Source organism: Bradysia coprophila, unplaced genomic scaffold (genome assembly GCF_014529535.1).
Source record: "Bradysia coprophila strain Holo2 unplaced genomic scaffold, BU_Bcop_v1 contig_235, whole genome shotgun sequence".
Lineage (NCBI taxonomy): Eukaryota > Metazoa > Arthropoda > Insecta > Diptera > Sciaridae > Bradysia > Bradysia coprophila.
Window position 1 is genome coordinate 3,116,002 of NW_023503496.1, and position 24,268 is coordinate 3,140,269.

General features: G+C 36.8%; 2 protein-coding genes across 8 annotated transcripts; one reads left to right on the forward strand and one right to left on the reverse strand.

The window, feature by feature from the left end:
- Positions 1-139: 139 nt before the first annotated feature.
- On the reverse strand, positions 140-23,338 carry LOC119077490 (putative glucosylceramidase 3). 5 transcript variants are annotated; one of them, XM_037184706.1, is made up of 15 exons: positions 23,130-23,338; positions 22,938-23,071; positions 6,526-6,653; positions 5,886-5,963; positions 5,758-5,818; positions 5,548-5,689; positions 5,252-5,411; positions 4,922-5,085; positions 4,731-4,860; positions 4,561-4,674; positions 4,352-4,499; positions 804-898; positions 604-718; positions 369-534; positions 140-297 (listed from the first exon to the last, which is right to left on the reverse strand). In XM_037184706.1, exons 2-15 carry the CDS (start codon positions 22,975-22,977, stop codon positions 201-203), a joined length of 1,638 nt encoding a protein of 545 aa, XP_037040601.1. In that variant the 5' UTR covers positions 22,978-23,071; positions 23,130-23,338; the 3' UTR covers positions 140-200. The 5 variants fall into 5 exon arrangements, with proteins under 5 accessions (XP_037040601.1, XP_037040602.1, XP_037040600.1 ...); XM_037184707.1 differs by lacking the exons at positions 22,938-23,071; positions 23,130-23,338 and adding an exon at positions 7,225-7,500 and having other exon boundaries at positions 804-883; XM_037184705.1 differs by lacking the exons at positions 22,938-23,071; positions 23,130-23,338 and adding an exon at positions 7,225-7,500.
- LOC119077507 (C-factor-like) lies at positions 15,704-19,098 on the forward strand. Of its 3 annotated transcripts, none has more exons than XM_037184738.1 (4): positions 15,704-15,891; positions 17,883-18,028; positions 18,085-18,400; positions 18,683-19,098. In XM_037184738.1, exons 1-4 carry the CDS (start codon positions 15,876-15,878, stop codon positions 18,970-18,972), a joined length of 768 nt encoding a protein of 255 aa, XP_037040633.1. In that variant the 5' UTR covers positions 15,704-15,875; the 3' UTR covers positions 18,973-19,098. The 3 variants fall into 3 exon arrangements, with proteins under 3 accessions (XP_037040633.1, XP_037040634.1, XP_037040632.1); XM_037184739.1 differs by lacking the exon at positions 15,704-15,891 and adding an exon at positions 16,759-16,797; XM_037184737.1 differs by lacking the exon at positions 15,704-15,891 and having other exon boundaries at positions 17,770-18,028.
- Positions 23,339-24,268: the final 930 nt, after the last annotated feature.

Below are 24,268 nucleotides of genomic sequence, written 5' to 3' on the forward strand. Positions count from 1 at the left end.
CTCAAGTTGTCAATCTACCTATACTTGAACAGGCCTTACTTCTATCAGTACACGAATATTTTCGGGCAACTGAAGTCTTATGGAAATTTAATGAATCTAATGTTTTTTCGCAAGAAGTCAACGAAAAATGATCAAAATGTTGAAAAATTGAAAGAAATTTTTATTTGAATTCATCGTCTGCATCCGCCTTACATCCACAATTAATAGTAGACCAGTGTGTGAATCGACCGTGGCGGTACAGTCAACCGAATTTTAGTGTTACCATCTCTCAATTTGATGTTTGTCTTCTGCGAGTCTCTACCAAAACACACAAAAAAATATCATGAATTCCCGACACTCTCTCTTTATGTTCTGCATCCGAAAATTACTTGTTGAAAAGAACGATCACAATTGATTTATCCGGCCGTTGATATCCTACCGTTAACACACAATCGTTTGAACTGTGAACTTTGATGCGGGTGGAATTTTCCACGATAAACCGTGAAAAATGGCCGATTGCGTAAAACATGGGCTGTTTGTAGAATTCGTTTTTGGCTGCAAATTGAATTTATTTCGGTGATCAGTTAGAGATATTCAAAGTTTGAATCAGTGGCGATAAGGCACCTGTCGTATTAACGATAATCGGAGCGTCGACAGTGCCATTAACATAGTTCGGACCACCGGCCTCATCGAGAACAATATTCCAGTCGACCCATCCGACAACCCAATGAGTGAAATCCTTTCAAAGAGAATTTCATGATTAGCATTTTTGCGGTAGGAAGCTAACAGCAACAAATTTTCAGTTTTCGTTCTTTATATTTTACCTCGATGTAAGACTGAGCGTATTGTTCTGCTCTCTCCCACGATCCTAATAGCGGTCCATGGAATGTCATTGGAAAAACACCTACAAGCTTATCAACTGAGTGAATGTATATGTTATCAACGTGTTCCTTCAGCAATAAAGTAACTGGCCATTTCTAGAGCAATGTAAATGTGACAGGTGCGTAACTACAACTCGAATTTTCATTCATAATTTACAATCTGTGAATGAAATTCGGAGTTGTAATTGTGCATCTGTCACTTTTACATTGCTCTCTAAATGGCCAGTAAAAGTTGAAAAAAGTGGGTCCTAAGCATGTAGAGTTTCGGAAGCTTTGAATACTTTCAAATTCGAGAGAGAAAAAATTCGAAATGCGGTTGGTGTTCGAAAGAAGCACGGATCTCGCGAAAGCTTGTTGAGCTCTCAAAACCCCCTAACGTTTTTCCGGCCTTACACCGGATCGCATCCACGCCATTAGTGGTATAAATTTATACGTCAGAGAGAGCTTTTTTTTCCTTTGTTACGATCTGTCAGTTTTTCTATTTTGCGATTTAGTATGGAAATGAAAACTAAAATTGAGATACAGTGAACGACATCTCAAATGTCTCACTGTCATTTTTTTCAGAGAATGTCATTGTGAATTTGCAATGACACAATAAAATTTTTAGAAAAATTTGACAGTGAGATTTTTGAGATGTCGTTCACTGTATCTTTGCTGTTTTAAGTGGTTTTTCATATTTTTTCGAAATTCCGGTCCATAATCATCACCTTTCCATGCATCCGTTTAATGTCGTTTTGAAGGTATTTATTTCACTGTATTTCTGGACACAGTGCGATATTAACTTTTTTTCGCACGCTAAAGAACCTATTACCTTCAACGAAGGCTAAATTTTTATAGATAAAAATCTTGCATTGACCAGAAATCGAACCCCCGACACCAAAAGGTTTTTGAACACAAAGCAGCGACTATAGCCATTCGGCTGTAGAGTCACACAATTATACCGAACGTATTGTTGAAGCGTATATACTAAGCATTGACTACTCGATTTCATTCAACGCGTCTCTTTACATCACATTGCAATGTGTATTATAATGCAGCCTTCTTGATCGTTCAAATGAATTTCTGTATAAACAAGAATTTTGGAACAAAATGTAGGACATGTTTTGCATTGGAAAGGTGATTATGGCCCGAAATTGCGAAAAACGTTGTATCTACCACGGTAGGTATGCCGGTATTTTTCCCACACGACGTCGACAATCGACATCTAGTGCGAAAAAATACCTTCATACCTACCTTGGTAGATAAATAACTATTTTGGACCAAAATGTTTTAAAATGTGTTTGGAATCGATTGGCATTAACAGAATAATAAAATAGAAAAAAATATTTTCACACAATCTGTTAATGCCAATCGATTTTAAAACATTTTGGTCCAAAAAAATATGAAAAACCACCTAAAACAGCAATGTTATCTCATAGTTTTCATTTCCATACTAAATCGCAAAAAAGAAAAACTGACAGATCGTAACAAAGGAGAAAAAAGCTCTCGACGTATAAATTTATACGACTAATGGCGTGGATTTAGTGTGGAAATGAAAACTAAAATTGAGATATTTTTGCTGTTTTTAAGTGGTTTTCCATATTTTTTGGACCAAAATGTTTTAAAATGGGTTTGGAATCGATTGGCATTACAGTTTGTTCAAAAATGAAACGAACAGTTTTTAGTATTTCGAGACATTTCAAAATTGCAATCTGTCAGATAGTAAAGGATGCGTTTAATTACCCGGCGCATTAAAAGATTTGAAATTTGAATGATTTTTTCCACAGCTACATATTTTTGCATGTTAAGTTTCTTACATTTTTTGCAGATAGCATTTTAATAGTAGGAAACTTAGATTTCGTAGGAAGAATTCGCGGACGGAAAAATGTAAATTTATTTTGAGTCTGAGTATTGTTCTACATCTATGATTTCTCTTAGATCGTGTTTCTATTCAAACAAATCGATGGTCTTTGAATACTCAAATCTGTAGAAAGACCGTCTGCTTCATACATTTAGCAAATTTTTTACAAGAAGTTTTATCAGCACTTGAAGTGACGATATTGGAAACACGAATAAGCATCAGGAAAAAAAAATTGTCAACAATTATTTTCTATAAATATATAAATATTTGGCACAAATATGTAAATATTTGTAACAAATAAATTCGCAATTTATTTGTGACAAATATATAAAATATAAAATAATTTTAAATTATTTGTTATAAATATTTTGAATATTTTAAATATTTGTGACAAATAAATTCCAAATTTATTGTGACAAATATTTAAATTATTTGTGACACATATTTTATAAATTTGCAACAAATATTTAAATTATTTATTAGAAATAAATTCAAAATTATTTGTCATAAATATTTAAAAAAAATTGTGACAAATAATTTAAAATATTTGTCACAAATAATTTTGAATTTATTTCTCATACATATTCGAAATATTTGTGACAAATATTTAAATATTCGAACCAAATTTTCAACATTAAATTTGCTTCGAATAATTGAATTTTTTTCAGTGATGATTTTTTGCTGCTAATTGAGTTGAACAGTTAGCCGCTGTACAACACCATCGATTTCTTTGAATAAAGACACGATCCAAGAGAAATTATAGATGTAGAACAATACTCAGACTAAAAATAAATTTACATTTTTCCGTTCGCAAATTCTTCTGACGAAATCTAAGTTTCCTACTATTAAAATGCTATTTGCAAAAAATGTAAGAAACTTAACATGCAAAAATCTGTAGCTGTGGAAAAAACCATTCAAATTTCAAATCTGTTAATGCGCCGGTTAATTAAACGCATCCTTTACTATCTGACAGATTGAAATTTTCAACTGTCTCGAAATACTAAAAACTGTGCATTTCATTTTTGAACAAACTGTAACAGATTGTGTGAAAATATTTGTTTCCATTTTATTATTCAAAAGAAGTACTTCGCGTGAGAGCCGTGAGAGAGCGAGCTGTCAAGTAAACAAAGCAAAAATTGAAAACAATTCAATTTTGTCTCTCACGCGGAGAACTTTTTTGGTAAGTGGAAATCAAGCTTTAAGCTATTCGTCCCATTTTGCTTGTAGTCGAAATTAGCACTACATTCTGAAATACCTTTCCAGGGATGAAAGTTTATCGAAATCGGATCGGTTCTGGAATGTTTCTGAGACATTGCTCTTACACTCGTTAGTGGTCTTGAACTCGATCACGAAATAGTCAACTGACAGGAGCGGTTCCTTTTTCGAAAATCAAAATTAGGAATCTGATAGGATCGCTTGACTTTATAGAGGGAACACAATGAATTTCAAGTGAGAGAAATTTCGGCACAAGTTCGAATAACTTAGCCAGCTTGTCTTTGAGCCCGAAAAATCAAACTAGACATTTGTTCATCTGAATCACTTCCCAAAATTTAAGCCCACTACCGATGAACTAAGGGTCCGACTTCTACCGTCTTCTTTACTATGTCGTTCCTAAGAGCTATATAAAAGGGACACTGATCATATTTGATACCTATGCAGGATTCGGTGTTCAAAATAAATTTATCCGGAAATAGTCGATGTGTATCGTCCAAAAGTACAACTGGTGTAACATCGTTCCAGTACCAATGCACGGCAAATCCATCAAGATATCTCAGCGCGTCCTTATGAGACGCATTCATCTAAATTTCAAATTGTTCATCTGTCCGCTTCTACATTGAAATATGAATTAAAATGGAAAACCTGTTCGAACCAGTATGGCATCACGAAACGCTGGTCATCGCCTCCCAGCAGTTTGACATCTTTAAACGATGAGTTTCTGAGTAATGGTCCCAGATGCTCTCCCACCCATATTGCCTGTTTGAAAAAGATATGTCACAATCGGTATATGAACACCGGTACCTGGTACCAACTTGTTCGCTGGCCGTCCAACCTAAGCTCATAAAGTGTATAAAGAACCAGCCAACCAATCCATTAAGAGGTTCGTTGCCCGTTGAAAATGCCCAGAAGTGTATACCTCTGTCAGCCATCAGTTCTAAAAATCTTTGGTTTTCCGAATTGAGTTGCGGATTTTGTTCATTGTTTTCGGTCGTGTTTGGCTTACTTCAAATGGTACTGCGCCCAGGTGCGGTAATACTCCGGTTTCAAGGTACTCAGTCCAGTCCAATCGTTATTGGTTTTCATCCATGGTGGAGGAGACCAGGCTGCACCGATGAATTTGATTTCATCGATTCCAGCGGCAGATTTTAAATCGGACAGCTGTGATATCTGGGAGTTTGCGAGTGGATGGACAGTTCAGGTGCAGGTTCACCGATAAAGAAGTTAGATCAGTCAGTTTATGCTTTTGATAGTCTACTTGTTGTGACCAGACCCTCCACCTCCAGTCACCCTCACAATTCAACTTAAATTTTAGTTTGACAAAACAGCAAATTACCCGCTTGAAATCCCGTTTGTCGAGCGATAGAAAATTGGACAAACTTGCGTCGTGCACTGGCGATTCTTGGTGGGCCCAAGGCACAAAATCAAAATCCGAACCACCGATCGGCATCCTAATCATGGTATATCCGATGCCTTCAGTCTTCGAAAAGTATGATCTGCAAATTAAATTTTGTGTACAGAACAGAAGAATCCGACATATCTACCGGGTGGATGAAGCATAATGACGATAGATGGCATCTGTCACACTCTGCGCTGTACGCCATCTGCAATCATTTCCCTGTCCATATTTACCTGTAAACATGATTCTGCAACTTCTTTGGTATCGTTTCCATGACATGCGACACAGCACCGGTAAATGCACCGCCAAATCCAACATTTGTTTGATAAGTTATACTCCGATTGACGGTTACATCAATGTTCATGCAGAGTAGGTCTAATTATTTTACAGGAAGATATCGTTAAAAAGGGGCAGAGAATGGGCTGAAAACATTTTGAAATTACTAGATAAATTGTCTGTTGATTCATCTGGATGGAGTGCATCGCCCTTACTCATGATATTGATCTGTAATCGAGTAACGAAAGTTACAAAAGGTCCTCATAGACAGTGAACATCATTTCGAACGACTTACTCCGTACTTTGTCGAATTTGCAATAAAGCTGTTTCGACGTCCATGCTTACTGTGAGTCACTTCGAAACGTAGACCAGCCTAAATCAAATTTAAGTCGTTCATCGTTCCATGATAATTTCAATAACTATAACGTAAAGCTAGAGAGTGTTGTGATGAAAGAGAAGAAGATATTTTGACAAGTACCCCAAGGCAAGTTATAATAACTAGTCTTCGGTTTTCTCGCTCTGATCATAACAGTCTATATCCGCAAGGATATCTTCGAAAAGTGAACTAATTCACGTTTCAAGTGATTTCGGGTGAACAGTGAACAATATTCAACTCACAACGCAGCGTTTGCTTGTCTTGAACGTAAAGAAAGTCGTTTCTCTTCGTGTGAGAGCCGTGAGAGAGCGAGCTGTCAACTAAACAAAGCAATTCAAAAAATTCAATTTTGTCTCTCACTCACACGGAGTACTTTTTTGGTAAGTAGAAATCAAGCCTTATATTGAACTTGGGATGGAATAAATTTACAAAGAACGCTACTCGTATGGAACGAACATGTGGGACGAGAGAGAAAAGATTTTTTTTTTAATGATAAAGGCTGGACTGAGGCAAATGTTGAACAATTTAGATACCAATAAACTTAAACCTTAAAACTCACCATACTTGTGGACACCAAGACTATGTCGTCTTTTTCTATTAGGTCGACATTTTCCAAAGTATCACAGTACTCCTCTGTGCAAACACACACAATGCCATCGGGGTATTCTTTCTTTAGGCAAGGTAAGGCTGGAAAAAAGTAACAAATAATTTGGAAATTTGCCTCTTAAAAAAACTCGGAAGGTCACATAGCAGAGACGCATAGGATCAACAAAATTAGCTTTTCCACTCTTGGCCTTTAAATATTCATCATGTCCAGCACCTAACAGAAATGATTCTTTAACTGATGCAGGAATTTACATTTTCACGAAACTTTGCGAGTAAATAATGGGGGTAAACCATTATAGTTCATACAGTTCGTGAGTATGGCTATTTCAAATGTCAACAGTTCACGAAATTGCCATTACGAACTTTACGAACCATAACTTCAAGAATTCGTAACTTGACAGTTCTTATGGGATTTTAACACACGCAACTGTCAAGTTACGAATATTTGGAGTTACGAAAATCTACCTGTGCAGAGAGCGTTTCGCAGATCCCATCAAAAAGAGTCGATATTCATGATAGAGCTGTGGATATCGCGACAAGTTTTTCAGCACTTTTTTACAAGCAATAGTAAAATTCGCATCAACCACTGACTTTATTGCCAAACAACCATTTCCACACCATTTAACTGAATACTCCGTAACACCTCACTTACCATGAATTCCAATTATGCAACCAATCAAAATGAACACGAGAAGCATTTCCACAGAACTTCCCAAATTGGAATGTAAAATGTCTGAACTCGAAATTGATCTTAGAATCCCAGTTGAGGACACCTGAACTGAACTAAGTTTTTTTTTTTTAATCACGACAAAAACGATTTCTTTCAATCAAAGACACGGACAGAACCACTTCAAAATCAACTGTGCGAACCACAAACGGTCTCGATGAACAAAATGTTCTTAACACTTTCCGTTTTCAGCGTCTTTCCTTTCAGTTTTACCGGTTAGAGTAGAATGCAAGTTTGTAAATATCAAACCAGAATATAGAATGAGAGAATAGAATGCAATTCCTAGTTAAAAGTTGCACAACGACATTCTGGTTTGGATATAAATGCTAGAGATAAAATCACTTCTCAAGAATGACGACATAAAACCGGGCATTTAATGGGTCGTTTTTGCATTGGCACGTACTTAAAGTACATGCTCTGTATAATGCGTCAATATCATGAATGAATTCATATTTTCCTCTCGCAAGAGTTTGTTGACCCATAACACTAGATGAGTCTATAAATGTCATGCAGACAGCAGAAAAAGCACTCAGAGAAATGTCGTCGTAAACAATAAACATTTATACGCAATTTCTTTCGAAATGTTTACAGAAACAGCTAATCAGCTTACACACGCTGTAGAACAAGGCGTGGGAACGAGTACGCGTCGACGGTAAATAGGTCCCTGATGAAGGATCGGTTGGGTGATAAGCTTGATTTTTGGCCGTTCTCTGGTTATGGGCATCCTAACCTCAAAAATCGTGTTTTTTCGCAAATTTAGTATAAAAATAAAAAATGGCATCTATTTTTTTGTCAGCAAATTTATTCTTTTAGTAGCAAAATTATTTATTTCATCAGCAAATATATTCTTTTTTTCTGCAAATTTATTTTTTTTAGCAGCAAATTTAATCTTTTTTATCAGCAAATTTAGTGTTTTGTATCAGCAAAATTAGTCTTATTTTCAGCAAACTTATTAGTACTCGAACAGCATATTTATTGCTTTCTGAGCAGCAATATTACTGACTTTAAGCAGCAAAAATAATTCTTTTGCAGCAAATCCCTGGCAGCAAATTTATTACTTTGTAGTCAGCAAATTTATTGTTTTGTAATATGCACTTTTAATGCCTTCGAACAGCAAAATTAATACCTCGAAGTTATTGCTTTTTGTCAGCAAATTTATTAGTGTTTCAATTGCAAATTTATTTTTTTATAAGTAGGAAAATTACTATCTTCAATCAGCATATGTCCCGCAGTAGGACATATAAAATTATATCACTAACACCACTAACACGAAAACGTCAACTCAACAAGCGACGAAAAGTAGAACTTTCCGTTGCCTTTATTGCGAAAAACGTTGTACACAACTCGGTGATAGATCTTTTAGGCACACGATGTGTATTGTCACGCTCGACCTGCGGTATCGAGTGACAATCTACACACCTAGTGCCTAAAAAAGCATTTATCCCTCGATTTGAATGGGGCTTCGTAATTTCGCTATGCGTAATTTCTAGGATGCACACCTTTCATAATAATTTCACTTTAACTAAGTTTACGGATGGCTCGGCGTGTTAAAACGCTCCTTATGGGCAATGAATTACACAGACTAATTATTAGACGATGCGAGAGAAAAAAAATTAACTCCTAAGTTACCGACACCGTTCCGGCGCCCGGCTCGCATTGCGGCCCTCCGCTTCGCTCCGGGGCAATGGGCCGGATCGCTCGGTGTGTTAAAACGCTTTTTAAGTGCAATAAGTCAATAAGTCAATAAGCTAAGGCTCTCGGCGGCTCCTTGGTGCTCCTGCGGATTAGAAGAAGAAACGGGCATACACGTCATCTGTGAATGTCCTAAATTTCTTCAACTAAGACGCAGGCTCCTTGGAGATTACGTCGTACAACCCTCCGAAGTTGTCGCCCTGGGACCTGCCACTTTGGACAGATTCCTGGCGGCGACCGAAAGGTTGTTTTGATTTAAATGATGACCGGGAAGGAAACAAAGGATCACAAGATCTGTGTTTCAAGATCACCTAGGTGATCGTCCCACCCTGATAAATCTAAATCTAAGTGCAATGAAAATTGGTATCCATTTCGTAAAAAGAAATGAATTGTCCGTGTAGTGTCAATAACTATTTACGTTGGCGTAAGACGTGAAATAGTAATTTCTGCAGCTAGTTGCGAAAAGTGGTAGTTTGTGTCACTAGATGTAATGTTATCAAACGTGCGAAGCGAGCGAAGCATGTGACAAAAACTACCACTTTCACAACGTGTTGCATACAACGTTTTCTGCAACTAGCTGCGAAAAATGAACTTTTGAAAATTGTTACACTGCGATTATATATCTCAATAGCCGAATGGTTAGAGGTGTTGCTCGATAAGCATTGGGTTTTGGTGTCCATTTCACCACTAGTGACGAATATATGAAAATCCATTTCACCAAAAATAGATAAAAAATAGCTAAAATAAACAATTAATTTTGCTTATGACAAGAAATAAATCTGCTGACAAAAGTATTAACTTTGCTGATAGAAATAAATAAATTTGCTGCTAAAAAATAGCTAAAAAAATATTTAATTTTGCAGATTGCAAAAAAATAAATGTGCTGACAAAATAAGATTAAATTTGCTGCTTCAAAAAAATAAATTTGCAGACGAAGAATTAAATTTGGTCACAATAGCAATAAATTTGCTGAACTAAAAGAATAAATTTGCTGATAAAAAAAATAATTTTGCTGCAAAAAAAGAATAATTTTGCTGACAAAAAAAGATTTCCCATTAAAAAATCAAATTTTTTCAAAAATCGGGTCCAAGAAGTGAAAGGCTACTCGGCCCTCAGTGTATTTTGCATATAACTCGAGTAAATTTCATCCAATTTTGCTAGTTTTTATTTCATTTGGAAGGTAACCGAATAGAATGTGGCGAAAAACGTTTCAAATTCGGGTCCTTTGACTGAGGCCGCTCCTCGACCCTAAGTGTATTATGCATATAAATCGAGTAAATCTCATCCAATTTTGCTAGTTTTTGTCTTATATGGAAGGTAATTGAATACCGAATAGAATGTGGTGAGAAAAACATTTCATATTTGGTTCTGGAACTAAGGCCGCTCCTCGGCCCTTAGTGTGCTTTGCATATAACTCGAGTAAATTTGATCCGATTTTCCTAATTTTTGTTTCATTTGAAAGGTAATCGATAGAATGTTGTTGGAAAAAAATTTGGGTCCTTGTACGAAGGCCGAATAGAATGTTTCTGAAAAAAAAAAAATTTAGGTCGAATGAAAGAAAATATTTTTTCAGATTTAAGTAAAGCCACGGATATTATGAAGAAAGCAACCGAGACGCTTGTACTCTCGAACAATTTTCTTCGATTTAATTGAATGTTGTAAAGTGAAAACATGTACCTCTCTATCTCTACTTAGCCGCCGATTGTAAAACTTGATCATTGTTAATAAAATTGTTTAAAACCTCTCTATCTTATCCGAATGCAATTCGAAGTTTATAAATAGACTTTCGAGCATTTAGCGAGTATCTACAAAAAACAAAATCGAAGTGAATCATTTCCTGGAATTTCAATGTGAATCATTTGATTTAACTCACTGACGGAATATTTCTGTACTCAGATGAACAGAGCATCTATATTTATTGGGCTGATTACCGCAGACCCAATCAATCCTCTAGCATCGAAAGAGAGATTATAATTCTGGTTTTTTGTTCGTGGTCATTGTTGTTTTGATGGAGTATTCATGTTTAGTGTGAGTGTTAATACAACATATTAAAAATGAAAGATGAACTTTGGGCATGCATGAATGAGAGATATATACGACATGTAGAAGAAAAACACAGGCTAAAATTGTATGTGTTGGTAGTACCGAGTTTGAGCTATTTAGCTATGACAATTGTATGAGACGAGCTGTAGGAGCTACAAAGTCTCCTACATTTGACAGCTAACTAGCTCAAATTCGGTACTACCAACACAGGTTTTTTTTGTTCCACGAATATTCAACTTTGTCGTATATCTTTGATATATGCTTTGGGTTTCACTTATTGGATAACAATCCTTTATCATTATTACTTTTGTAATGTTACCCTTTTGGAACAGAGATTAGTCAGTAGTCTAAAAATTCGGCCTGTCTAAAAAGCAAATGTCCGAGCCGATCACAATTTCTTCGAACACTCCGCAAAGAGTGTGTTCATCTTAAGAAAAACAATTTTAGAGATCTTAGATTTATCCAAGTTTGAAAAGTCAGCGATGTCAAGGTTCTGAAAGAACAGGTTAAGAGACTTACGAAGGAGGGTGAGACACAAATCTTGACAATTCGGACATGTTTGAAAAGTCAACTTGAAAAATAATTTTTTGTTAAGTTGAAATCGTCATATAAAATTTTCCAAACCTAGTTGACGCTGCAGGAAAATTTTGATCATACCGCCTTCGTGATCAACTCGAAAGTGTCTCATCACCTTCATCGATGTTCCCAGTCAATTAAGTGCTTACCAGTCTATGATATTTTGGAGTTAAATTTGAATCCTCTAAGCGATTTTCAAATTTTGCGACAAAATATCATAGACTGGTAAGCACTTATTTGACTGGGAACATAGATGACTTTTCAAACTCTAAAAAACCTCAAATATGATCCAAACTAAAAAACGAGCCATCAGAACAGTCGGAGCGTCTGCTGCGACTGAGCCCCGTACAAACCCGTATATCTATTGCGTACGTGACCCTAGTGCGTCTGTCACCCTACTTTGACCGTAGACCTATTGCACCCGTAAACGTAGTTGAAGTCAAATTATTATGAAATGTGTACATCTTAGAAATTGCGCATAGCGCAATTACGAAGCCCCGTACGACGCGACGTTCCTTTCAAATAAAACAAAAATTTCAAATAGCCCTAAAATTTAAATTTATTTAGTATAGGCCTCAGTCCGAGGATCCAAATTTAATTTTTTTTTTTCAACTACATTCTATTCGGCCTTTGATTACCTTCCAAATGAAACAAAAAATACGAAAAACGGATGAAATTTGCTCGAGTTATATGTAAAATACACATAGGGCCCTAGTAACGGCCTTAGTCCAAGGACCCAAATTTAATTTTTTTTTCAACAACATTCTATTCGGTGTTCGATTATCTTTCAAATGAAACAAAAATTACGAAAAACGGATGAAATTTACTCGAGTTGTATGTAAAATACGCATAGGGCCCTAGTAGCGGCCTCAGTCCGAGGACCCAAATTTTTTTTTTCCAACAACTTTCTATTCGGCGTTCGATTACCTTCCAAATGAAACAAAAATTACGAAAAACGAATGAAATTTACTCGAGTTCAATGTAAAATACACTTAGGGCCCTAGTAGTGGCCTTAGTCCAAGGACCCAAATTTATTTTTTTTTCAACAACTTTCTATTCGGCGTTCGATTACCTTCCAAATGAAACAAAAATTACGAAAAACGGATTAAATTTACTTGAGTTCTATGTAAAATACACATAGGGCCCTAGTAGCTTTTCACTTCTAAGGCCCTAACTCACGGTCCACTCACCCGATTTTAAAAAACTTTTTTTTCCTGGATTGGTATTGACAATACCTATCATTTGCCGTGTCATTTACATTTCCATCGTTTATTTTGCCATAAATATCACCAAAAGACCTTAAATCACTTAGGTGGCCCTAACTCACGAAGGGCCGACCCGAATATGCCCATCTTCGAACTTAGCCTCACTATTTGGACTATCTTTCAGGGAAAAAAAAAATTTTGAAATCGGATTTGATTTACTCAAGATATCGACGTGACGGACAGACGGACAGACGGACAGACGGCACAAATTTTTATTGCGGATTCGTCATCTATGAACATAGGCAAACACTTTGCCCTTACCGTCTGCTTCGAATTCCATCAATTACACACGGCATCGTAATCCTATAAGCCCCTTCGTACTTCGTACGGGGCTAAAAACCACTGTAAATTAAAAATTCTGTTCTTACAGAGTACATTTTTACAACGGTTTGTTTAGACCCGTACGAAGTACTGGGGTCTTATAGGTTTACGCATACGTTTGTAACACGTCGAATTGGACTCCCTGAGTAAGGGGAAACCTATTGTGGTTGTCTAGAGATGCCAAATCCGCGAAAAAAAATGTCCGTCTGTCTGTCCGTCTGTCCGTCTGTCTGTCCGTCTGTCTGTCTGCACGATAACTTGAGTAAAACGCATCTGATTTTGAAAATTCTTTTTTTTTCCGTTTGGTAATGTCAAAAGACAGGCTAAGTTCGAAGATGAGTGATTTTGGATCGACCCCTCCCGAGCTGTGGCCCAATAAGTGCTTTACGGTTTTTCGAAGATATCTCCGGACATTTAAACGTTAAACTTGTAAGTGATACGTCAAATAAAAGGTATTTACAATACCGATCGACAAAAAAAAAGTTTATGGAAATCGGATGTCCGACTCGTGAGTTAGACCCCTTGGTGTGGAACAGGCACAGGGCGGCAAGCAGTTTTTGCTTGTAGGTCGGCCACATTTGAACATATTTCGTCTGTTTTAGCTTTATTAGATAGGTATTGACCGTACCAATCAGGGAAAATTTTTTTATGAAATTATGTTCTCCGGAGCGTGAGCTAGGTCTCTTGGAGTGAGCTCTAATCTGGCTACTCGGATGTACAGTGAACGTGGTGTATTTTGACAATATCTCGAGTAAATTTTGACCGAATTTCATGAATTTTTTTTTTGTTTGAAAGGTATTAACGAATGTAAAGCGTCTGTACTATTTCCGGTCTCCTAACAAAATGGCTGCCGGCGGCCATATTGGATTTTATTAAAACTGATATAAAGTGGGAAAAATGATGTTTCTGTTAACATGGAAATAATGTGTTAAGTGTGAGGGGTTTCAGGGATTCCATATATGGACATCTATATATACCTTTATACAGCTATATTGAGCTATATACAGGCATATAGAGCTATATAATAGCATATTCCTCTGTGAAATGTTTATTTACAGTGAAATATAGGTAAATATAGCGGTATATAGCTGTTTAAATAGGAATTTATGAAATTTGACTTCGTACGGGGCTGTCTATATTACCTCCGGCAATTTAATTGTATAGTATAACAAGGCAAAGAGTGGATAATGTAAGTGATTTAAAAGGAAGAATAGTTTTTCAGCAGAGAAGAAAATGAAGTAAGAGAAATGAAGAGTTTCACATTAAAGGCTTTTGATACGAATAGGTGTTTCGTACGGGTCGGCGTTAGCTATGTTTTTGAGTGTCGATTTATAAATTTTCGGGCTTCGGGACAGCCTCAGAGGATTCGAACGCCTGCTGATCCTCATCGAGGATCGACGCGACATTTACAACAGCTATTTCGCTAACATGTTTTGCTAAATGGAAATTTTGCGTAATAGATGTGAAAATTGTCGACCCGAGGCGAAGCCGAGGTTGACAACACATCGTATGCGCAAAATTCCAGTTTAGGCACAAGTTAGCAACAAGATTTTATGTACAGGAGTGGGATCTTCATTTTTCTATACGTCACTTTTGCGCTTCTTACCCCCACTTACTACCGTGTTAGGAACAAGGTTTCGTCTACTGTAATGTCATAATCACCACAAAAACCAATTTAAAAACATCAAACTGAAACATCAACACGCCATGACCAATGAATTTACAAACCAGGTATGGTCTGTTCATACAAACCGGAGGACATAGCGATTTCATATAAACGAACTAACCTCTCATGAGAGGTGAGTTTGTTCATATGAAATCGCTATGTCCTCCGCTACGTACAAAGTTTGACATTCGACAATACCTTGTGTTGACGTTCATTGGCCATGTCACCGTCACTTATTCATATTCCCCACAAATAAAACACACATCTCGTACGCTGTCAAGAACTTGTCAATTTTTAGTGAATAAATGTGAAATTATCCAATGAACGTCAACACAAGGTATGGTCGAATGTCAAACTTTGTATGTTGCGGAGGACATAGCGATTTCATATAAACAAACTCACCTCTCGTCAGAGGTGAGTTCGTTTATATGAAATCGCTATGTCCTCCGGTTTGTATGAACAGACCATACATAGTTTGTACATTCATTGAAATTATCGAAGTTTCCTAACGCATGTTAAGAGGCTTTTTTTAGCGAACGTAAGGTTTCCAGCACGAGCCGGGGGCGAGTTCTGAAATCGAACAAACAAACAAAAAACAAGAAATACAAAATCTCTCTTTCGATGCTAGAGGATTGATTGGGTCTGCGGTAATCATCCCAATAAATATGGATGCTCTGTTCATCTGCGTGCAGGAATATTCCGTCAGTGAGTTAAATCAAATGATTCACATTGAAATTCCAGGAAATGATTCACACTACGATTTTGTTTTTTTGTAAATACTCGCAAATCTCTCGAAAATCTATTTATAATTGCATTCGGATAAGATAGAGAGGAACGTGTTTTCACTTTACAATATTCAATTAAATCGAAGAAAATTGTTCGAGAGTGCAAGCGTCTCGGTTTCTTTCTCCATAATATCCGTGGTTTTACTTAAATCTGAAAAATTATTTTCTTTCGTTCGGTAAAAAGTTTGATCTCAAATACACACCTTCACCTAATTTTAATTTGCTAAAATGATGCATAACGAAGGTAAATTTCGCATTTCGATATTTCCTTTGCGGTCTTAGATTTATCGCTCAATTGTTGATTTGTTCAGAATTTTGCATAATTGATCGGAATCATACTCTTTCAACAAGTGTTGACAAATATATGCTGCAAAAAGTCGGAGAGTTGTACGGATATGAAGACGTTAACTTTTGGACTCGTGATAGAATGTGGTTCAAGGAGGATCGCATTGTAGAAGTGCTCATGATTGATGGTGAAATGGTTGGGAATTTGATTTACAAAACTAAATTGTCCAATGAATATGAATGTCATGGGATAAGTAACAGCTTAGAGGTGAAGTCGTTGTATTTGTTTGATGCCGACAAAAATAGTGGCAAAGGATTCGGCACGCTATTGTTTAGGAGATTGATGGAAATAGCTGAAAGATATCAAGCAAAATCCATTCATGTTACAGTGTCAGAACAAGTTCCCGAATCTGTGGAATTTTTTCGTAAAAAGGGATTTGTGATCAAAGCTGAATTGCCAATAGAATTCAGACCAAATAACAAGCAATACCTATTGCAATACTGCGTTTAATTTGCTCAAAATTTATTTTTCTGATGACAACTTTCTCACTAAACTTGATGCACGCAGTTTGTTTGTCTCAATTTTCGTGGCCTAGCTTTATGTGTTTTAGGAGTTTATCATTGTTTGTAATTATCATTTATGCGTAATAAATACCATGAACCGTTAACCGTGAATAAAAATCCTGCCCCGACCAAATTTCGAACCACCGACACCAAAACCCATTGCTTATCGAGCAACAACTCTAACCATTCCGCTATAGATCTCTTCGTTTGGTGAAACTGATGACGGAAACGTGATGAATGGTGGGGAAAAGTGTGCAAACTAATCGAAACCAACTTCACAATTTCACAAAGTAATGAATAAGTGAGTGCGTCCAATTCTTTGAAATGAATGTAAATGAAATTTTTGAAGCGTACATAAATGCAGTCTACTTGATCATATAGTAGAATGAATGTTAAAGGTAGAATTATGTTTTGCATTTCAAAAGTTCATTTTTCTCAGCTCGGCTTCGCCTCGCGTTGACAATCTCACATCTAGTGATAAAAACAACCTCTTTTCGCAACTCGTTGCATAAATAACTATTTTGGGCCTCTGTAACATAATTTGACATATTACGTCACGGCAACTGAGATCGAAATGTTTGATTTTTCGGTACTAATATTTGCGGCCGATAAAGTAAAAGAAACAGCCGCAAATGAGTCCTATATTGTGTACCGAAAAATTCAGCTTTCATCACGAGTCACAAACGACGATTTTTGTGCTTGAGAACTGAAATGAGACGAAACCACAACACCATTACTGCTATCACAAAAAAGATAAATTTACGCTGCAATTGCGCTACAGAGGAAAGTACCGTAAGAAAAATTTAAAACAAAAGATTTTCCGAAGCCGCATCTGAGCTTTTCATGCAAAGCCGATCGTCGTTGAATTTATCTTTTTTGGGATATCTGTAACATAGATATCACTCTACAGCCATTTCAACAACAAAGCATGCACATTTGATCGCGGCCGGAAAAATATATATGAAAATCCATTTTCGGCCGGAGAGAGCATCCGAGAAAGTACTTTCTTGGCCGCAAATACCTCTCTCTGAGAAGTACAGAAAAATTGAACTTTTCGATCGTAGAATGCGTGTCGAAATCCGTCGAATTTCAGTCTTCAAGCACAAAAATAGTATTTTTCGTACCGTGCACAAAATACTTTAGCGGCCGCGATCTAGTGTGTTGTTTGTTTCTACAAAACACGGCGTTCGTGATAGAAGCTGAATTTTTTAGAACACGTCGTAAGCTTGTGCTACACTTGCTACTGTAAAACCTTGTTTTCTGGTAGCATAAAGTAGATACCTGTAACCAAAATACGACGAAAAATGCAAATTTTACTAGAGAATGAGAAGAAAAGCAAAAGGAAAAAAGAGGTGCAAAAATGGACGTTTTACGACTTATTTTCAGAGGATACCTATAGCATGAATTATTCAACGGTTCTGATCACTGGTGCGAATCGCGGTATTGGCCTGGAACTCGTCAAACAAATGGCAAGTCTGTCTGATCCGCCGACACACATTTTCGCCACGTCGAGACATCCGGATAAAGCCACGGTATAGCGAGTTATAATCTTCTGTCTCTTCAATGTATACCAATTTTTCGTTTTCAGATATTGAATGAATTAGCATCGAAATCATCAAATATTCATGTTATTGAATGTGATGTTAAGAATGAAGAATCCGTTGCCCAATTGGTTTCCCAAGTAGCATGTCATGTTGGTAGTAATGGTCTCAGCTTGCTCATTAATAATGCGGCAATTGCATTCAAACATTCACTTTCCACCGTAAATGTGCATGATTTAATGGACAATTATCATGTGAATGCGGTCGCACCATTGATGATCACCAAACAAATGTTACCACTACTGAAGTTATCAGCAGAAAATGGTCGTAAAACTCTAGTGGTTAACATTTCATCAACTTTAGGTGAATATTGTTCAATCGAAATCAGAGAGATGCTAATATGACGACTGGGTCGTTTCGACGGATAGAGGGAATATGTCGATAGAGGGAATATGTCGATAGAGGGAATATGTCGAATGACACTTGGGTTTTTGAGAGAGAATTCAATACGTTTTCTCTCAACCAATTTCAAAATCATTCGACATAGTCCCTCTATCCGTCGTAACGACCCAGTCGTCATAATAGCATCTCTCTGATCGAAATAAGATTTCGTTAAGATAATGAGTGGCTGGGTATCCTCCTCAGGAAGCATCGCGAAATATCGGAAGATTTGCGTGGGCGACTATCAGTACACGTATCGTGCATCAAAAGCGGCCCTTAACATGATAACTCGATGTTTATGGGTTGAACTGAAAGAGAGCAAAATATCGGTGGTTGCAATATGCCCCGGTTGGGTACAAACTGACATGGGTGCACCTGACGCAGATTTAACGCCAACGGAAAGTGTTGCCGGTCTTTTGAGCACAATTAACCATTTGAATGAGGAAGACGGAGGAAAGTTTTTTACTTTTGATGGCAAACCTAATCCGTGGTAGAGTTCCAAAAATGTTCCGTGTACTTTACTAGCTTTATTTTCAATTTTAAAAAGTTATATCGAAAGTGACATTTGAATTGGATTCTAGCCTAAATAAATAAAATGCATAAAAAGCTCAAACACAAGTCGGAAATCGACGCTGATCATCAGCCTGTTTCCAACTCGATGTTCAATTCGTTTCTAGTCTCAATTGAAATGCCAAAACACCATACTCCAATTCCTTTTCACGAAATTTCGGAAACGAGTGGTAGATCTGCAGTGCCTTTTCGAGGTTCGTTGTTGTCGGAACACAATTGGCTACACCCTCAGCAATTAACATATCCTTGAACGTGTCGTATTTGCTAACCCGAATCACTTCGCAGACAACATCATCACTTGCATTTGTTCGATAAAAAAATCGCACCATATCGCCGGCCTTTATTTTCGTGTATAGCGGTGCTGCACATCTTCCTTCAATCGTTTTTGCACCGCTTCGTATCAAATGAATGTATTCTTTCGTACACGATACACCTCGGGGCCTTTTACCAATTTCATTTTGACTAGATTCCAACTTCTTTTCCATCTTGTCAAACCGTTGAAATTAATTGAGTGACTGCTTCTAGAAACCAATTGACCAACTGACTAATTGCTCTTTGTTTTCGATTTCGGCTGACAATTTTTAGAACCAAGTGATCACATATAGTCACTGTCATATGTCAAACCGACCAACGCGATAAACGATAAACGCATTTGATTGAATCGTAACAAGAACCTTATACGTGGAATCGTTATCAATATTAAAAATTAAACACCGTTATTGATTCTACCTGTGGATTTTTGACTGTATTTCTGAAAAATGAAAATAAAACGAGCTGTCAGAATAGCGTTTGCTTCGACTGAGCCCTGTACCAACCCGTAAATCTATTGCGTAGGTGACCCTAGTGTGTCTGTCGCCCTAATTTGACCGTAAGTCTATTGCGCCCGTAAACGTAGTTTAAGTTAAATTGTTATGAAATGTGAAAATCATAGAAATTGCAATTACGAAGCCCCGTACGAAGTTCCTTTCAAATGTAACATAAATTTCCAATTGATCTAAAATTTTAATTTATTGCCAAGAACCCAAATTTTTGTCAGAAACATTCTATTCGGCCTTCGTACAAGGACCCAAATTTAAACTTTTTTCAACAACATTCTAATCGGTGTTTGATTACCTTTCAAATGAAACAAAAATTAGGAAAATCGGATCAAATTTACTCAAATTATATGCAAAACACACTAAGGGCCGAGGAGCGGCCTTAGTCCTAGAACCCAAATTTAAAACGTTTTTCTCACCACATTCTATTCGGTATTCAATTACCTTCCATATAACTGTGGATTTACATAGCAACGTAAAAGTGACAGATGCAATGATTTTTAAATACTGCAACCCGAAATTTCATTCATAAAATTAAAATTATGAATGAAATTTCGAGTTGCCGTATGAGAAAATTTTTGCATCTGTCACTTTTACGTTGCTATGTAAATCCACAGTAAGACAAAAACGACAAAAACTCACTGTGGATTTACATAGCAACGTGAAATGTCAAAAATGGCTGACTTTTTCCAAAATTGGTCGGTTGTTTACAAAATAATTAATTTTTGACTACAATGATTCGAGAAGCAGAATATAGAAATACGTTTGCATCGGTGTCAAAATTAACGTAAAGGGTTTAAATTGGTCTCCAAAATTGCTTTTTTCAATTCGGAAATTGTGTACGAATACTGAATCTGATTTATAAATTAATGGACTTACGTTCATTCTGATCCCACAAGGATCATGTTAGCAATTTATTTCATTAAAATTGGTGATGCTGGAAGTATTAAAAAAAATCTGTGGTTATGTCTTTTTCAATTTGACAGCTGGTCGCATACGGTTCAATTTTTTTTTCAGAAATGATGGACAAATTCTCTCTATCCGTCGAAACGGCGTCCCAGCCGTCATATTAGCATCTCTCTGCAAAAACTAGCAATATTGGATGAGATTTACTCGATTTATATGCAAAATGCACTTACGGCCGAGGAGCGGCCTCAGTCAAAGGACCGAAATTTGAAACGTTTTTCGCCACATTCTATTCGGCTACATTCCAAATGAAACAAAATTAGGAAAAACGGATGAAATTTACTCGAGTTTTATACACTTAGGGCCCAGTAGCCTGTCACTTCTAGCAAAGTATATAAACTCTGATGAATTTTAGCGCCATCATGTTTCACACGTATTGAATTGGTTTGCGTCAAGTTGCATCTAGTGGTGAATCTGGAACGATTTAGCGGCGTTATGTTGCACACATCTAAAATTCGTTTGCGTCAAGTTGTATTTAGTGGTGAATCGGAAGTATTTGGGGCCGTCATGTTGCACAAGTCTAAGTAAGACAACATACGAAAATGAATTCACCTGAAAGTTTGGATCCGTAATTTCTCTGATCCGCTGAGGGTCTGCATTACCTTCAGTGTTTATATACTTTGACTTCTAGGGCCCTAACTCATGGTCTACTCACCCGATTTTTGAAAAAATTTGTTTTTTTTTCTTCTTTGACATTTTTTACTGACCAACCTATATTTTTATAGGGTGATATTAAGGGGAATTTCCGTCCAAAATTGAATTATCTAACGAATTGCCGAAGGAACTATTTTTTTAAATTAATAATCCGAGATATAATTGTTCGAATCTATGGAATAATGAGAATTCAATACTCTGACGAATTGCCGAGGAAACAATATTTTAATTTTCGCTCTGGAATACTAAATTTGTGAGAAAACACAATTTTTGAGGTTAGGATGCCCATAACCCGATAACGACCAAAAATCAGGCTTATCACCCAACCGATCCTTCATCAGGGACCTATTTACTGTCCCATGCCTTGTTATACAGCAGTCTACGGTGAACGGTGACAAAATCTTAATGCTTGATTTCTACTTACCAATAAAGTACTCCGTGTGATAGACAAAATTGAATTGTTTTCAATTTTTGCTTTATTTACTTGACAGTTCGCTCTATCACGTCTCTCACATGGAGTACTTTTTGTTGAGTGGAAACCATAAAATTACTGGAAGTGAACTAGTGAGTTTTGAGATTAGCTGGACGAAACGGTGTGTCTAGGTACTTTAGGGATAACGCGACTTAGACAATTTGATTTTGATCGGTTTAACGTAATTTTGACTTAACGACGACAGAGATTTGGCCTTTTTGTGTTGTTTTCTGATTTGTCGAAATACGTCAGACGAATGGTTCGCGATTAGTATAATAGCTTCGCGCTGTGGGATAGTGCTAATGTTAGAAATAGTCCGTTGCGCAATTGTAACGTTAAAAAGCACTTCGCATATGTCAGAGTCACGGATGTTTGCAAAATTTATGCAATCAACCTTAAAATGGTGAATCTGTTCATGATGTGTCTGAAATATTCTTGAATATTAATACTGGTTTTTTATGCAGAAAATAGAGTAATTTTGCGACGTTTCCCATTGCAATGCGATTTTTACCTTACGTTAGTTAAATTATGAAATTAAAGGTAGGTATATACTGAGCTCAAAAGTAGTATATTTATGCGCTCAGGGGCTTAACAAATTTTTGTGGTATTTTGAAGAAGATTTTTGAATGTGCTGCTCCTCGAAATCTGGTACCTGGAACACGACCGATTTCATTGAATATATTCGTCAGCAACATCTTCCTTATTTTCCTTTCCTCTTCAGTTTTTGCTCATTTGCTCTATCACATCTGTCATAGAGATTGGTTGAAGCATCGAGTTTCACCTAGAAGTGTGGATAGAGCCTGTTTAGTTGATTTAAGTCGACCACAGTCAGTTCAAGTTTCCATCTTCATCATCACTGAGCCCCAAGTTTATGGTTCCGAGTGCATAGATTTCTGTCATCTTTGTTGAATACAGATAAGGACTTGACGCCAATATCTGTATTTAACTCGTCGACACAAGTATCTTAGATGACTTTGCTTACCAGATCCTTTTTCCACTGCCGATGATAGTGACGAAAGCATGCCAATTGTCCCAGAAGAAACAGCTGATCTCTGATGATTAGGTAATAGTCCCCGTCTTCCAAATATTGTAGGTGGTCATACGTGATGCCACAACCTTTTTATTTTGTTAAATTTGAGATTTGTACAAATCCAAAAATGCAAATAGGACAAACTTTTTAGACTCTCGAACAGGTCACTCGCCTTCCAGGTCTTTAACAGCATTCGTAGCTTCTCTTCGTCGTTGATCATTTTTTTTTGGAAGTTAAAACGAAATAGACTGATGAAAGGTGAAAATATTCGTTTCAAATGGTGCACGATTCTCGAGAAAGTGATTTTATCGACGCAACGCGTACTTTTGTTGGTTTCATTTAATTCTTACTCTGAAAATTCTAAGGTAACTGATTTGCCATTTTCTTAAGTTTCCATTCCACTCAACAAAAAGTACTCCGTGAGAGAGCCATGAGAGAGCAAGACGTCAAATAAACAAAGAAAAAGTTGAAAAAACTCAATTTTATCTCTCACACGGAGTACTTTTTTGGTAAGAGGAAACTAAAAATTAGTTTCGGGTGTATTTTCAAGCACACTGACGGGTAACGAGTGTTTTTCACGAAACCACCTGCACAAAATATGTCTGACGTTAGTTTCACATTTGATAAATGTAAGTTTCTTTTGAAGTCTTTGTTCACAACCTCAGTCACACTTTAAGCGACTCCTACATCGAAATCCCAGAACTGAACTAAAATCGTGATATTTCGAGTTCTCTTCTTTAAGCAACAGAATTTCCTATACTCAGACATGCTCACACTGAGAATCGAATCCTTATATCGTTACCTAGATTTTTTTGACTGGCGTGTCGAGTCTGCCATCAATTACATAACCTTGGAGACAATATACAACTTTTCCGGAAAAGGTTGGTCCACAAAATTTTAAGATGTCAGGAAATGCTCAATTTCTTCCCACCTCGATATCTTCTCAAATATGTGTTATGAAGTTGCTAGCTCATCATCCTGAGGAGCTATAGGATAGCGTTGAAATTGAAAGCGACATAAAATGTTAGAATTTCAGGGATTTTTTGAAGGAACATCATTCCTGAGGTCAATTAAGGTAGAACCGCAAAAACAAATTGTTTCCTCCCTATCTGTAGATTCTACAGTGTAGAATTGTAAGATTTGGTGGACTTTTTACTGTTTGACATCTTTATGTGAAGCATTCTGTGTCTGCAGAAAAATGATAAGTTGGTACGCTTGTGGCGAGACCCCCACGAGAGGAACATATGAATGACAATTGGCTCCTATGGGAGAGAATGTGAGAG

Excerpts from the sequence above, each read along its gene's own strand:
- LOC119077490 (XM_037184705.1), bottom strand. The coding sequence starts at position 7,270 with ATGCTTCTCGTGTTCATTTTGATTGGTTGCATAATTGGAATTCATG. Across the intron at positions 6,654-7,224 it reads TTGCATAATTGGAATTCATG|CCTTACCTTGCCTAAAGAAA; the intron begins GTAAGTGAGGTG and ends ACTTTTTTCCAG. Across the intron at positions 5,690-5,757 it reads ATCAACAGACAATTTATCTA|ACCTACTCTGCATGAACATT; the intron begins GTAATTTCAAAA and ends TAAAATAATTAG.
- LOC119077507 (XM_037184737.1), top strand. The coding sequence starts at position 17,801 with ATGCAAATTTTACTAGAGAATGAGAAGAAAAGCAAAAGGAAAAAAGAG. Across the intron at positions 18,029-18,084 it reads GACATCCGGATAAAGCCACG|ATATTGAATGAATTAGCATC; the intron begins GTATAGCGAGTT and ends TTTCGTTTTCAG. Across the intron at positions 18,401-18,682 it reads TAACATTTCATCAACTTTAG|GAAGCATCGCGAAATATCGG; the intron begins GTGAATATTGTT and ends TATCCTCCTCAG.